The sequence below is a fragment of the Telmatherina bonti genome, assembly GCF_933228915.1.
Source record: "Telmatherina bonti genome assembly, chromosome: 11".
In the NCBI taxonomy this organism is placed as follows: Eukaryota; Metazoa; Chordata; class Actinopteri; order Atheriniformes; family Telmatherinidae; genus Telmatherina; species Telmatherina bonti.
The window spans coordinates 35,200,872-35,215,886 of NC_136629.1; the positions used below are offsets into that span (position 1 = coordinate 35,200,872).

Below are 15,015 nucleotides of genomic sequence, written 5' to 3' on the forward strand. Positions count from 1 at the left end.
AGGAATGTGGATTTGATTTAAAGGTTGAAATCAGTGTTTTACTAATTAGAACAAAATGGACAAAAATATATAATTAGAAAATCACTCGGAGAGCGCCAACCTCTTAAGGATATTGTGATTAACGCCCAACATAACTTCAAAGTGATCCAGATCCAGATCTCTTCCGGATCTCCACCAAAATTTCATCATTTGTTCCTCATGAGACCCCCAACATATCCTGAAGATTTCCTCAAAATCCATCCATAGCTTTTTGAGTAATTCTGCTAACAGACAAACTCAGATAAAAACATAACCTTCTTGCCGGAGGTAATTAATAAAATAAAAAAATAAATAAAACTGTGATATAAATTGTTAATAGAATTTAAAGTTATTCAGTAATATAAATAAGTACATATTTAGTATATTTATTGGAACTAAAGTAGAGTATTCCACTTCTTCGCCACAGTTAAGAGATCGCCTGCATCTGCTTCGGTCAAACCATCAGCGGTCCAGTTGCTGGAGGCCATGTTTCCTCATGGTTTCACAGTCTTCACGCTTTACAGAAGGCCCGACCTTTTCTACATCTGTTTTCCTTCCTGTCATCTTGTTTCACGGTGACTTTAGCATCACCTGTCCAAGCAGTCCTGTTCCAGAGCCGTAGGCTTCTGTTTGCACCACAGTCTATCTGGTTTTGTTCTCGAGGCTTTCGGTGGTTTATTACCTTGTTTGCTTTGAATAATGTCCGCCTCCCGTGGTGTCCTACATTAGGTTGGATGTTGTGAAAAGGTTCCTCTTTAAACAGACAAATTGTCCAACTAAACTCTCATCTGAAGGCTTCCGGGCTATTTCATGTCCCAAGCTGTTAGTTTGGCAACACCTAATCTTCCTGCTCTCTGGGATGGATTTATTTGTCCTCTGCAGCTTCAGAACGGTGTTTTTTTTTTAATTTTTTGTGGGGTGTTTCCAGAAACAGCTTCCTACTGGTAAAGTCCTCCAGACCTGCCTAACTGGTTGGAAAGGGATGGTGTTGAACGCAGCTTTACATCCAACCTAAACTTATAACTTTCAGTGTAAAGCTAGAATTTTCCTTATGCAGCTCACTTCACGTGAAAACACTGAACTGATGCTTTTTATTCTTCTTTCCCTCCTTCTTGCTCGCCCCTCCAGGTGGTCGGCGGTCTCGATATACACAAAAAGATGGTGGTGGACGTGTGAGCGCTGTCTGCTTGCTGAATCCCCCTCCTTGCCCTCAACACTCGCTTTCTCCACCATCTCTGAAGATCTGCTCAAGACGTCCGGCAAAAACGCTCTCTGTGTAACTCAATGGAAGTATTCTCTCTCTTCATCTCTCTCTCTCTGTGAAGCCACTTTTTTTCTTTGAAAAACCACAGGCCTCGTGAAGCCAACTTTGAAGTGTTATTGAACTGTAAATCCTCAATAACCCGGTCGTAGCACTTTAAGAGACTGAAGGACATCCATTTGTCATTTGCAAGAGCATCTCCAGTTTTGGATGAGAGGGGAGGAAGGGAGGGGAAAGGAGGGGAACCGTGAAGAGGCTGGTTGGCTTGTTCATATTTCATCCTTATTTTTCTTTTTTTTTTTGTTATTTTTGATATTTATTTTTTGTTCTTGTCTTTTTGTAAAGAAGTAAAAGGAAAAAAAACACAAGTATATATCTATGGTTGTCTCGTGAGGGGAAGTGTGTCGTGTGTTAACACTTGACTTACAGTACAACTAGAAAGTAGGGTATGAAGTGCCAACCAGAACATATCCAGAAAACCAGTCCAAGTTATTACCTATCATCTCCGCAGTCCACAACAACCAGCGTGCAACACTTCCATCTGCACCACTGCGGCTCCTATTTGATGTAAAAAAAACAGAACCTTCAGATTTTTTTTTTTTTTTTTGCCTCACATGCGCAGTTTGACCAGACCAGTCGAAGCTTCCAGTCACTTAGCAAAAGCAGCTCATGTCTTTCTTTTTGTAACAAGACTGCTAGTTTTATTTATACTTAAGAATGTGTTTATACTGTTGGAGATTAATCTTGTTTCCTGTCATGAAATTCTAGTGAGATAAAATTAATGCCAAGAAAATGTCTTTCCAAAAAACAAATAAAAAAAATAAATAAAAAGAAGAAAAACAAACTTGTGACTGAAAAACTAACACATGGTTTACTCTGGAAGACGCATTTTACATCGAGTAGTGTGCATCCATATGACAATCTGATGCTAAGAATAGCTCCCTTATGAACTGTAGGTGGAGTCATTAGTGTTTCCAAGCTTTTTTCTTTAACGTTAGCTGGATGAACTTGGCTAAGAAGCAAGAGGGTGAACAATTGTGAGATTACACGCTGTTTGTGCAAGGATAAAGCAACTTAAGAGACTTATCTGCAGGCAGCATTTTTTAACCAGTATGTGTATATTAGGTAATCAATGTGTGATCATAACGGCAACAGAAGGCTTCGCCTCCGCTTTCCATAAACCTTTCTGAATACGTCTGAGTGCAGCACAGGACGGGTCACAGTTTTCTTCAACACAAACACTTTAAATCTTAACACGTTAGCATGATAAGTGTGCAATGGGATAGACTGTATATTGTAGTTTTGGGGTTCTTTTTCTTTTTTTTATTTGGAGCTTGTACATTTCAAAAGTTGGCTTCCTCTCCCTCTTTTTTTTTTTTTTTTCTGTCAGAATCGCCTTGTTTCTCCCCTCCACACCTGCTAGATCGAAGCGGGGAGAAAAAAAAAAAAAGACGAATTAAACCAAAATTGATTGTTTTTTAGGGGAAAATGCTTCCTGCTATAAACAACGTTGGGATAGATTTATTTTTTTGCGTTGCTTTGGAGGCCGACTGCTGGTTTGAACAGGAGTTTTCAGTCAGATCTGGAGTGCTCTACCGTCCCTCCCCCCCCATCCCGAAGCTCTGCACGGCTTGGGCCTCCCTGTGCTTGCATGACATGGAAGTATATTTTTTTTGTTGTGCATGTAGATCAATTTTTGAAATAATCCTCTTGTTTACACATGGATGGTGATGTTAATATATTTAAGAATTTAACGGTATACAATATGGATGTTGCCAAACTTTGGTAAATGTACACATATTATGAGAGGTAATCCAAATGAACTGAACTACATGTAACTTTTTGTATTTTACCCGGGTCAGCCAGATGCTTCGATTCCAGTAAAAGTTGCATATCTGATCCTGTCTCAAACTGCCACACACTGTACTCAGCTTAAAGGGGAAATTTGATGTTTTCTTTTTTTTTTTTTTCTTTTGTATATAAGTATTTGTTAAATGCAGTTCTGGCTCTCTGTTCTCTGTATAGTTCAGACCGCGCTTTAGTTTGTAAGTGCTACTTTTTCTCTGAGGGACTTGGGCTCTTTTTAGTTTGTGTGGGGAAATCTGAAAAGTTTTAAGTTTGAGAACCTTTTTTTTTTTTTTCCTTTTTCTGCATGCTGCATCTTATGCTGTGGGACTGTTGGAAACTTGATACTGTATGAAAATGAAATAAAATTTAAATAAACTTTGAAATGTTGAAAGTACAAAGTCACCTTCCCTTTGTTCGTAAGGCATTTCAGAAGAGTCTGTTCACACATTTAACACTATCTACAGGAAATATAAAAAATAACAGATGGCCATGAAATATATATGCAATATACAAGTGGAAGGCCTGAAACCATTAAAGTAAAATGTGTGTAGTAGTGGAAAAAATGTATATATTGTACATTTGTAAATACTTATATTTATGGACAAGTGACACCTGGAAGCGAGACCTTGTGGATGAATGAGTGACACGTGTATGAAGGCGGGTAAAATTTAAAATGAGGTGGGAACAAAATTCGCAACCTAAAGTGTGGACCTTCAGCATCTCCGACTACTGTTCGCTGAGGCCTCATAAATAGTTTCTATTGAACTGTCAGGACGCGTTTAAGAACGATGAAAAACGACTTAAGTATGATACAATAACTGGTGTATAAATTGGAGCCAACAGGTCTAACTGGGTGAGTAATCCTCCCCGGAGCGCTACTTTCCATCACTGGAGCAATGTTGGATCATCTTGACAGAAAATACAAAAAAAAAAAAAATCTGGCAAAATACTACTGAAGACTACTTGAATAAAGTTACCAGAAAGCAGTTCGGAGGGAATTCAGACCTAAATATTGGCTTTAAGCTCTACAGAACAGTACAATTAGTTTTTTTTTTTTCTCTGTATACTTTATTTCCACATTTGTATAAATTTAATCCCTGCTCTTATTTCTTATCAATTCATAAAGAAATGAGGGGTTTTATTTTACAGAATACTATATAAGCTGTTAACCTGAACTGTCTAGTTAATTATACATGCAGACAGAATTCAGTATCAAATATTCACTCAGACTGGATTTATTTTATATATTTATACATATATAAAACTTTAAAACACCCACACTCTGTTAATGTGTGCAATATAATTTTATTCCTCATAATCTGAGCTCAGCTGATCAAAACCTGCGTAAGGCCACCAAGTTGTCCAACAATCCCCCGATCAGACTTCAGAACCGCTCTGCGGTCCTGCTCGCCACCACTCTGATGTTGCCATAGACCTTTGAAGGTGGACTTCCTGTTGGGGTAAAAGAGGTTTAAAGGTCACTTCTCAGTACTAATGCGTATTGAAAGACTTCTGCTCCAAATATAACATCAGCCAGATGATCTGCTATTAAAAGAAAGTCCTTCTTACCTAAGATTAAGTTACATATCGCTGTCCGGGCCATCTTGATATTCTGGAAAGAACCTAATATGTGGACTTTTCTGTTGAGAGAGACAAGGAAGAGTTAACTACCATGTTTAATTAAAGTTTCCTTTAAGGATTTGTCTTTGGGATGATGCGATAGGGCAAGAAAGCAAGTTTATTTTAGTTACGTGTTAACCTCCAAAACCAGTGAAACATCGGGTTTAGTACTCACGTGTCAGCAAGTACGATACGAGTCTTTGTCACATTTTCAATTGTGAATTTAGTTTTTCCTCCTGTTCCTGCTATCCTTCCAACCGCTCTGGATAAGTGGTCTCCCTTCAGAGGTTTCACTGCAAAAACGCAGGAGGTCCAATTAGAATTTAGAAAATAATGTGCACAGAGTTTCTGAGCAGACAAGTGCTCTGGTGAAGCAGACTTACCATCTGTGACATCGAAGCTTTCAAGGAAAAGCTCGTCTAATCTGATGAGAGCCAGGGCGTCCTGGAGAGAGGAATGGTGATTGTTACGTCGTAAGCAGAAAAACAACAAGGTTCAACATTGACAACTGCATTTTGTCACAGCAAACATTAATTTTAGCCCAAAAATATCCTCAGGATTTCAAGGATCAACTATAAAATGAGCAAAATTTAATCAACTTTTATCTAGTTTCTTTGGGAAACCTTCCTTCCTTTTTTTAAATTTTTTTTTATAATTGACAATAAAATGATTTACTGATCCCACAAATCGATATCACCAAAAACATGTCAAACCTATCTGATGTAATAAATTGAAACAAAACACTGTAATATCTATGTAATATGTCACGCCTTATCAAAAATCAAATATGCAAAGTTGATTTCTGTGTACTTACTTCAACCTGGAACCCAAGAACAAATGCTTTCACAAAATCTGATGCCTTTGTGAGTGAGCTGATGTCCTCTGTTTCTTTGCATGTCTAAAAGAAAGAACGAACTGTGACTACCAGAAAGAAACACTGCAGAAGAGAATTACAGACTCAATTCAATTTAGATCAACTTACTTTGATTTCAACGTTCCTGGTTTTTAGGTTGAATCTTACTTGAAGATGAAGATTTTCTACAATGGGAGTAAAAATCTTGAGCCAGTTCTCTTTTAAAGGGGTGTATCTGTGAGCGGGAACAGGAATTTTGCGCATCTCATCTCGTCCCTGAGACACAAAATATATTAAAGTGTGTTCCATCTATAAGTTTCATCATGACAACTGTTTCAGTACTCATTCATCTGAGAAACATGCACACTATTGATTGATTGATTGATTGAAAAAGTTTATTTGAACATAATGAAATCTGAAAACAAAAACAAGGGGAAAAAAATAAAATAAAATAAAATAAATAATAAAATGAAAGATGACAAAACGTTCAAAAGGAGTGGGTAGAAGCATAAGCTTATATGTAATCCCACCCCAGTGATGAGCAATACAACATCAAAAACAATATTAACCCATAGCAATACAACAGTAGCAACCCATCAGGTTTGATTAAAGAAAGAGATAAGATCACAAAATAAGAGCTTTGAATTACTGATTTTTCTAGGTTGTGTGTTGCATCACTGATCTTTGTACAGGAGGGATGGAAAAACAAAGAACAAGTAAATAGTTTTTTTCCCCCCTTAGTTATATATTTATAACAGTATTTATAAGGAGCACACAGTTCATTGCCACAAAACTACCATGAGTGTGGTTAAATGACGTGTTACCAGTATAGACTGGTTAACAGCAAACCTCAGCAGCCATATTTAGCTCAAGCACTAGATCACAGTGCGCAGGCGCAAAGCACTATATCGATTAAAGGGACAGTAACCGAATAGGCGCTTGAAGATGACAAATGACATAAAGTGTACATTTACATCATATTAAAAAATAAATACACAGGTAAAGATAGCAAATCTTAAATACCCGTAATTTGTCGCCTGAAATCGGTGGAAAATGCGGCCGTTTATTCACCACGGGTCCCTCCGTGTCCATACTCGCCCCTTCTTGTTCACGTTTCCGCTTCTGACTCCTTTTAGACTTTACTTTTGTGAAAGAATCTGTGTCATCTTTACTCTCTGTGCTTGTGCTGGCTTCTGGAGTTGGATTTTTATCGAGGTCCATCTTAAAAGATGTTTTAAACAAGATTATACGATAAAAATTTAAACAGACGGTGGACTCTGAGGCATGAGGATGTCCTCGTGCACTGAAAAGGGCCCACACAGCCACATCATCACTGCCAAAAGATAAATAAATCTTAACAATGTCATTATAATAATTTACTATATAGAAATACGGTGCAAAACTTTAGAATATTACACTACTATAAATAAAATTAATTATGAATTTACCTTTAAGATATCATATCTTCTTGAAATGTCAATATTTAGTCAGGCAAATCTTTACACAGCTATAAAATGCTTGCATGTCACATGTTTTGGCTTCAAGCTGAATTGAGCATAGACATAACATCTACATAGACCCGCATCGTATCACGTGCCGCCATCTTGGATGGGTCACCCATGCGCCTCCTATGCATTTATTTGGAAGGTGTGGGTCCAACCAAAACAATAACTTCACCAATTTTTATCTGATTTTTCTCACAGTTTGGTTTGTTACAAAGGGCAGAGATTTTGTTATAAATTCAGATCCCTGCAAAATATTAAAAACGACATGCTTTTATGCTAAAATATTTTTATAATGTTATTTAATGAGGTAGCTGCAGTATAAATAAATGTATAAGTGAATTTGATACTAACATGTTTGAATGGTTATTGATGTATGTGGATTTATCTATTTTTATGTGGTCAAATAAATTATTATTCAAACTTGTGAAATGTAATTCCATATGATCTGCTTTCAATATTTCGCCGGTTATTGCAACCATATGCTAAATGAAATACAGGAATAGTTGCTGGCTTCCTCTTGACTACGGTTGATACTTTCTTTTTTTTATATTTATTAATTAATCAATATATAGATACAGTTGTATAAAGTCTGAAAATAAAGTATTGTATTGTCTAACTCAGAAGTTTCTCAGAAAAACACTCAAAGAGCATAAACTTCTGACAAGGCCTTTAAAAAGCTCTTGGATCCAAACGGTGATCCGGATCACCACCAAAATTAACTTTTGACATTTTCAACAAGTCCAGAAAATTTCATGAAAATCTGTCCACAACTTTTTAAGTTATCTTGAACACAAACAGATAAACAAATAAGAGCGGGTTAAAACATGACCTCCTTGGAGGAGGTAATTATACTTCTGTGTGAAACTCTCTTTGTTAAACGTGAATATATTTTTCCATAAACACCTAATAGGAGTACAATTTATCATTTGCATTCAGTTGATTATTCACTGTTAACATTATTTATAAACCAATAATGTAGAAAAGTGTTTTGTTTGTGTGTAATTCCAAAGAAAAGTTCTGTGGGGAAACTGCGTTGACTCGAAAGCGGTGACCCATCCAATATGGCGGCAATGCTTGTTCACTCTCCAGCGCTCAATGAGGCGTTTATGTCTATATGATGTCTCTGGAACTGAGTAGTTTTCCTTACATGCTAGCAAATTTCTACAGTTTTGCAGTATATATTTGGTCCTGGCAAAGATGTCGTCCCCGCTGTCAAAGCCTCAGATTATTACGCATATTCAGAAGAGTTTGAACTACACGGTGTTCGACAATAAATGGATTCCGTGCAGCGCGAAGTTTGTGTGTTTGGGGAACTTTCCGAGAGGAACCGGGGTGATTCAGATCTATGAGGTGCAGCAAGGAGAGGCTCAGCTGATAAAGGAGGTAGATTTTAGTTTTATTTTTATTCTGTTATCTTTCCCTTTTCTATAATCGGTAGTTTAAATTACGTTTTTTTAATTATCAGATTAGATTTCTGGAAAAAGTCTTGCTTGGTTGTATCCATGGAAACAAGCAACATGGAGACAGAAACTGCTTCTTGTGGATGAAAATAAACTTTATCACAGACTATTCTAAAAACTGTAATTAAAGGAAACTAAATAAGAATGAATCACTAATGAATAGGGCTGTCACGATATGCTTTTGTCCCGATTCGATTCCGATTTTTTGGGTGCCGATTCGATTTAAATTGTGATTCTCAAAATTTTTCGATATTGCTGATATTCGTAGGTTAAAAAAACAAACAATCAAAAAAGACAAAAAAAAAACTTATTTTTTGGTAGTAATTTTTCTTGACTTCTGTTAGGAGAAAAAACAACACAGTAGCCCGACCATCATTCTGCTGCTATAATGTCCAAGAAGACTAGTAAAAAGATCAATAAAAACAATAAAAATGACAAAAATTTTATAGCAGATAAATTTTATTTAATTGAAAAAAAAAAAACTAATTTTTTTTTTATTAAAAAAAAATTTGATTTTAAAATTGTGAAACAAAAAAATCCCGATTTTGATTTTTCAATTCGATTTTCCCATCCCTACTAATGAATATAACGCGTATCTTTTTAGTGCGAGATGCTTTGTCTCTTTTTTGGAACTAAACTGAATCTCATGTTTATTTCAGGTAGAAAAACCAAAGCCCATCAAATGTGGGACTTTTGGGGCCACCTCTCTTCAACAGAGACACTTAGCAACTGGGGACTTCGATGGAAATCTCAATATATGGTACTCTTTCCACATTCCCTCATTCTACACCAGAGTTTTCCAACTTTTTTCTGAGCCAAGGTACACATTTTTTCACTGAAAAATTACAAGGCACACCACAAAGTTTTATTTTAATTCATTCATTTTCTGAACTGCTTAATCCTATTCAGGGTCGCAGGTAAGCTGGAGCCTATCCCAGCTGGCTTTGGGTGACAGGCATGGTACACCCTGGACAACTTGCCAGTCCATCGCAGGGCCACACAGAGATGAACAACCATTGACGTTCACTCCTATGGGCAATTTAGAGTAACCAATTTAGAGTAGCATGCATGTCTTTGGATGGTGGGAGGAAGCCAGAGAACCCAGAGAGAACCCGTGCATACACGGGGAGAACATGCAAACTCCACACAGAAAGGCTTCTGACCAAACCCCTCCCCAGCCAATGATTGAACCAGCAACCTTCTTGCTGTGAGACTGCAGTGCTAACCGCTGTGCCACCGTGCAGCGTGCCGTTTTTTTTTTTTTTTTTTTTTTTTTAGAAATTCCACATTTTTAGTATAAAGTCCATCTCATCAAAGCCTCTAGAATAGAAATTAGATAAACACATGAAGAAGTCATTTTATTATCTTTCTGTGGGGCCTGTTTGGATGAACACAGAGCTGCTTTTTAGACCAATTAGATGAAGTTGGGTAATTTCTCAGGGCACACCTGATAATCTCTCATGGTACAGTGGTTGAAAAACACTGTTCTATATGATAAAATGGAGAAATGCATGTTTTACCAAATCAGAAACGAAATCTCATGGTAATAGTAACTGTGTTCACCCCAGTGATTCATTTGAATTACTCACTGAATACTTATTGATTAGGTATGTTTCTTCTTTTCTTTTTTTTCTGTCATGCACAGGAATCTTGAGGCACCTGATGTTCCCGTGTACACCGTAAAAGCCCACAAAGAAATAGTTAATAGTATTGACGGTGTTGGGGGTCTTGGGATCGGTGACGGCGCTCCTGAGATAGTCACTGGAAGCAGAGACGGTAGGTGTGTTGTGGAAAAAGTCTGTCAATGATGAGGAGTCTAGTTCTGAAGTGAAAAAGATTACAAAGTTTATTGAACAGAAGATAAGAACAGAACAGAATAATACAGAGGTCAGATGGGGCAAAAAGTCTGAAAATGCTGAGTTCCAGATTGAATCATCCTTTTACCCTTGCATAGGGGTGTGAATTGCCTGCCCTGAATCTATGTTAGTTTAAACAAGAAATGTCTGTTGTTGCTTAAAAAGTTCGGTCAGACTGACCCCTAAGTTATAATCTCTCTAATGGCACCATGGTGTCTGACTCTTTACCTGTAAAACTCTTCAAAGAAGAGAGTGTTCTAATTAATCAGATCTCAGATGTCTGAATGCAGACATTTCAGGGCATCTACGTCCTCAGCTATGTCTGTAAGGGGAATAAGCAGACACTGTGTAACTAAGTTTAAGTTCTTAAATTCATCATGACCTTTTCAGAAAGCCCACAAAGCCATAATCAGAAATAAATCTACGTTAGGACTATGAAATATATGAAAATCTAAGTTAGAACATAAAATTTCCACATCAGGTTTAGTTGATGATTTAAAAAAAACAAAACTGTTTGGTTTTGTGACTGTAAATAAAAACAGGGAGTACACTCAGATGATCAGTAGCACAGATTGCTCCTGTTTTCTTATAGGAACAGTGAAGGTGTGGGATCCCAGACAGAAGGATTCACCTGTGGCCAATATGGAGCCAATGGAGGGGGAAACCAAGAGGGACTGCTGGACTGTTACGTTTGGTGAATGAAATGTTTCTCAGGGGTGAAGTGTAAACATCTGCAAGTATTTTAAAAGTGTGACCTCTCCAGATAACCTGAGGCCAGATGCATAAAACTGTGTTCCTACAAAGGCAAAAAACCTTCAAATACAAGCAAACCTTTTCCTTCTCTGAAAACTAATTCATGTTTTTTTTGTTTGTTTTAGTTGATGAATTAGAAATAGAGTTTTAAAAATGATGAAAAAAGTAAGATAAGGAATTAGTTTAAGTTCAAAGCAAAGAACCTGAAAGTTAAAAGAACAATTTGAAAGAGTCAGATTAAAAGTAGAGGGAAAAACCACAGCAGCTCACATAAGACAACCGACAAGCCCTACTTTACCTGAGACAGAGGAATGTTGCACATTTACTGGGCCATACTGGTTTGTGTGAAGCAAATCAGATAGAAGATACAGGTGTACAGATGATGTGTTTGCCATTTAAGAAATCCACCTTTGGAGACTGAAATTGTGGCTTGAGCCAAGTAATGTGGCAGAAAATCAAAACAACCTTCCAAACCTCATTTAACAAGATCTGACACCACTAGAGCAGCCAGAACCAGAGAGAAGAGTTTAAAGATACCTCTTTGAATGTATATAATTATAAACAGATATATTTGATGGACATTTCAGGACATGCTTTTAATGACCAGGACCGATGTGTCTGTGCCGGCTACGACAACGGCGACATCAAACTGTTTGACCTGCGGAACATGTCGCTGCGGTGGGAAACCAACATTAAAAATGGGGTGAGATTTAATCATCCTTTTTATTTTCTGCAGTTTTCTGATGAGTTTGTCACAGGAAGGTTTTCTGGCTGAATTCTTTGGCCATGGAGCTTGTCTCTGTCTGACGGCAGTAAGTTGTGACAGCTCAATCCAGCCAGTTCCCTTCTGCTAAACAAAGAATCATTCAACTACTTTGAATAATTATTTTTATTAGTATAAACTGAAGTTTGCACAAAAAACTGCATTTATTTATAGCACAGATTAAAAAATAAGTGAAAAATGACTTCCTGCCGTTATTTAGTTTGGACAGAAAACCATACAGAAGTTTAAGGTGAATGCTTCATTCATAAGCTAAGTATGAAGTTATTTTTTTATCACACAACTGCCTTTTTTTGTTACATCATGAGCAGGTGTGCTGTGTGGAGTTTGACAGGAAAGACATCAGCATGAACAAGCTGGTGGCCACGTCGCTGGAAGGAAAATTCCACGTCTTTGACATGCGGACGCAGCACCCCACCAAAGGTTTCGCCTCTGTTTCCGAAAAGGTAACGGACCTCACAGAAGAGAACCAAACGGATGTTTGCCTTTAAAGTCTGGGAAAAATATCAAAAGGCTTTTTATTGTTATTACTTTATTCTTACATTTGTGTTGTACAGAAAGAGATGAGGGTGGTAGGAGGGGCATTGGTCAGTTTGGATGTTTTCACAGCTGAAAGCTTTTGGGCGTGTTTGTCTAACAATTTCTGTGGCTTGTTGTTGCTGCTGGCCAAAAATGACACCGGGTTGACAAGCAGAGAAAAGTGTGGCTTTTTGAGGGGAAAATGCTGGAAAAACACACTTAAACCAGCGCTAACGCTCCGCGCTCGGTGTTTGCACGGCTTCAGAGATCAGGGGCTTCGGCTTTCTAAATATTTATCCAGCCTCTAAACATGAGTCATGACGTTCCTGCACAGGTGTTGGCTTACGAGATACAGTCGACTTTTCAAAGAGGATGACACAGAAATAATAAGGAATATCAGGTTATAAAGATATGTTCTGAGATGTAAACAACCACGCCTTTTTCTTTTTTGTTTAGGCTCACAAGTCAACCATCTGGCAGGTGAGACATTTGCCTCAAAACAGAGACGTCTTCATGACTGCAGGGGGAGCAGGGAACCTGCATCTATGGAAATAGTAAGTAAGCAGTTAAAGGCAGATAAACACTCATCATAGTTGTTGCTTTTAAACACTGCTGTGCCATAAATTTGTCTTTATAAATGTTGTTTTTGTTGTACTTTCCAGCGAGTATCCCGGTCAGAGAAGCAAGAAGGACTCTGATGGCGTGGACGTGGGCGTCGCCGGGTCAGTCAGCCTCTTGCAGAATGTCACTCTGTCCACGCAGCCAATCGCCAGCCTGGACTGGAGCCCCGACAAACAGGGCCTGTGTGTGTGTTCGGGGTTCGACCAGTCTGTCCGTGTGCTCATTGTTACGAAACTTAACGTGGTGTGACAAAGAAGATGGCAACAACATGTGAGGGTTAGAATCTACGCAGGCAGACATGAACTGGGATGTACTGGTAGTGTGTAAATCACTGCCTTTCACAGGATTAAATGATCTTTCATCAGATGGCACCACTTTCCATCTGTGGGTTGTAGTCAGTCCGTAGATTCATCTTGCCAGAAGGTAAAATGTAAAGAAAAGGGGAAAGTGAGTCGAACCCTGATGTGATCAGGTTGTGCAGAAGAACACTCCAGTAACACAACTGTTCATGTCTCATGTTATAAATTCTGAGTATGGATGAAGAAATGAGTTATTCAGCTGCCTGCTTGAGTGGAGGCTCCGTGGAACAAACCCCTTTTGTCTTTTACAGCTTCATCTCGGTAAGCGTTGTCAGCTTTAAGCATTGTTAAAGTCGTCACTTTTGATACATTTTCATTCAGAATTCGGTTTTTAAATGTGCTTTTGGAGAAAAAGAGATTATTCCTGTTTTCTGCTCAGTGGATTACTTGTACATCCGTAGTAAATAAAGTCAAAAGACTTGCTTTTTTATTATAATTACGCCACAGTACATTTCTTTGATAAAGTGGTGGAGTTACAAACATTCTCACATCCAGCATTTGAACCTGAAGAAGTCCTTTAGATCTGGATCGTCCACATCTTTGTCGTGGATATTTGCGTAGACACTTTTCACCAGCGTGGTCCTGGACTTTCCATCCAAAATATCAATATATTTCTCGATGCAACCTGTGAATATAACGAGAAATGAGCACATTACAAAGACTGGGTGCATTGAAACTGATGCTGTAACTATTCAAAAGCCACATCTGGCATGGAAACGGCCGGCGTCCATGTGTGTACTTCTATCTGATATCTGACAGTAAAGAAAGTTAGAATTACTCAGGCCCATGACTTTGGCGTGCGCCACCAGACTGGGGCCCAGCTGTGGGTGGTCGTACTGCTCCTGGGACATCAGCATGCGTATGATCTCCCCGGTGATGAAGGCGTCATCGAAGCTCTGCTCAGCCACGGGCTTCAGCGGGAATCTGCAGTACACATCCAAAGCAGCTCCAGGGTCAGACGGCTCCAGAAGCTGCGCAAGCTCAGTGTAGGCGTTGTGGATCTAAACATGGAGTTAATGCGTTCATCACAGCTGAACAGCTTCTTTAATCATAAATACAGGGACAAACCAGGGAAGGTTCAGCACACAGCATCATTTACACCATATGTAATCACAGCCACTATAAGCTGCATTATAAATCAGCAATGAAACACCTGAGATAAACAACTAATGTGGCATGACAGCTGACCCCTGGTGCCATGGTGATGACCTCTTGGTAGAGCTGCTTTGCCTCGGCCCGGGTGTCTGCTGAGTGTGAGAGGACCCGAGCCAGACCCAGCCGTGAAACGTGCGACATGCGGTTCACTACGCTGGGCCCGCTGGCTCTTGGCTCTACGACAGGCTCTAAAACAGAAGGAAGGCACACATCATGACAATATCACACTTTAATAACTGGATCTAAAATCTAATTTTATTATAGGATTTGTAACATGGAAGTATTTAAAGGAAAGAAAAAAACACAAAATACAGGATTTCTTTTTGCGTTTAATACAGGTTTTACATCCCACTGACAGCCTTTTGTCTGACTCCCTCTCTTTTACATTATAAACAAGCTCTGGATT

The 15,015-nt window shown here is 38.4% G+C and overlaps 3 protein-coding genes across 3 annotated transcripts in view; 2 read left to right on the forward strand and 1 right to left on the reverse strand.

Annotated features, from left to right (window-relative positions):
• The window catches only part of LOC306762567 (calcineurin subunit B type 1), a 42,195-nt gene extending 38,676 nt beyond the window's left edge, over nucleotides 1-3,519 (forward strand). The window contains exon 6 of the mRNA XM_079249100.1: nucleotides 1,147-3,519. Coding sequence (XP_079105226.1) covers nucleotides 1,147-1,194 — 48 coding nt within the window. The 3' untranslated portion in view covers nucleotides 1,195-3,519. The remainder of the gene's footprint in view (nucleotides 1-1,146) is intronic.
• A 763-nt stretch (nucleotides 3,520-4,282) lies between these two features.
• On the reverse strand, nucleotides 4,283-6,905 carry pno1 (partner of NOB1 homolog). Its single transcript, XM_079249217.1, has 7 exons — nucleotides 6,624-6,905; nucleotides 5,730-5,876; nucleotides 5,562-5,645; nucleotides 5,131-5,191; nucleotides 4,923-5,040; nucleotides 4,697-4,767; nucleotides 4,283-4,579 (listed from the first exon to the last, which is right to left on the reverse strand). Exons 1-7 carry the CDS (start codon nucleotides 6,819-6,821, stop codon nucleotides 4,512-4,514), a joined length of 747 nt encoding a protein of 248 aa, XP_079105343.1. The 5' UTR covers nucleotides 6,822-6,905; the 3' UTR covers nucleotides 4,283-4,511.
• A 1,397-nt stretch (nucleotides 6,906-8,302) lies between these two features.
• On the forward strand, nucleotides 8,303-13,841 carry dnaaf10 (dynein axonemal assembly factor 10; the record flags this gene model as incomplete). Its single annotated transcript, XM_079248495.1, has 8 exons — nucleotides 8,303-8,488; nucleotides 9,225-9,325; nucleotides 10,211-10,341; nucleotides 11,014-11,115; nucleotides 11,762-11,877; nucleotides 12,267-12,401; nucleotides 12,931-13,028; nucleotides 13,137-13,841. 8 exons carry the CDS (start codon nucleotides 8,303-8,305, stop codon nucleotides 13,342-13,344), a joined length of 1,077 nt encoding a protein of 358 aa, XP_079104621.1. The 3' UTR covers nucleotides 13,345-13,841.
• Nucleotides 13,842-15,015: the final 1,174 nt, after the last annotated feature.

Excerpts from the sequence above, each read along its gene's own strand:
- pno1 (XM_079249217.1), bottom strand. The coding sequence starts at position 6,821 with ATGGACCTCGATAAAAATCCAACTCCAGAAGCCAGCACAAGCACAGAG. Across the intron at positions 5,877-6,623 it reads TTTCAGGCGACAAATTACGG|GGACGAGATGAGATGCGCAA; the intron begins GTATTTAAGATT and ends TTTGTGTCTCAG. Across the intron at positions 5,041-5,130 it reads AAGCTTCGATGTCACAGATG|TGAAACCTCTGAAGGGAGAC; the intron begins GTAAGTCTGCTT and ends GCGTTTTTGCAG.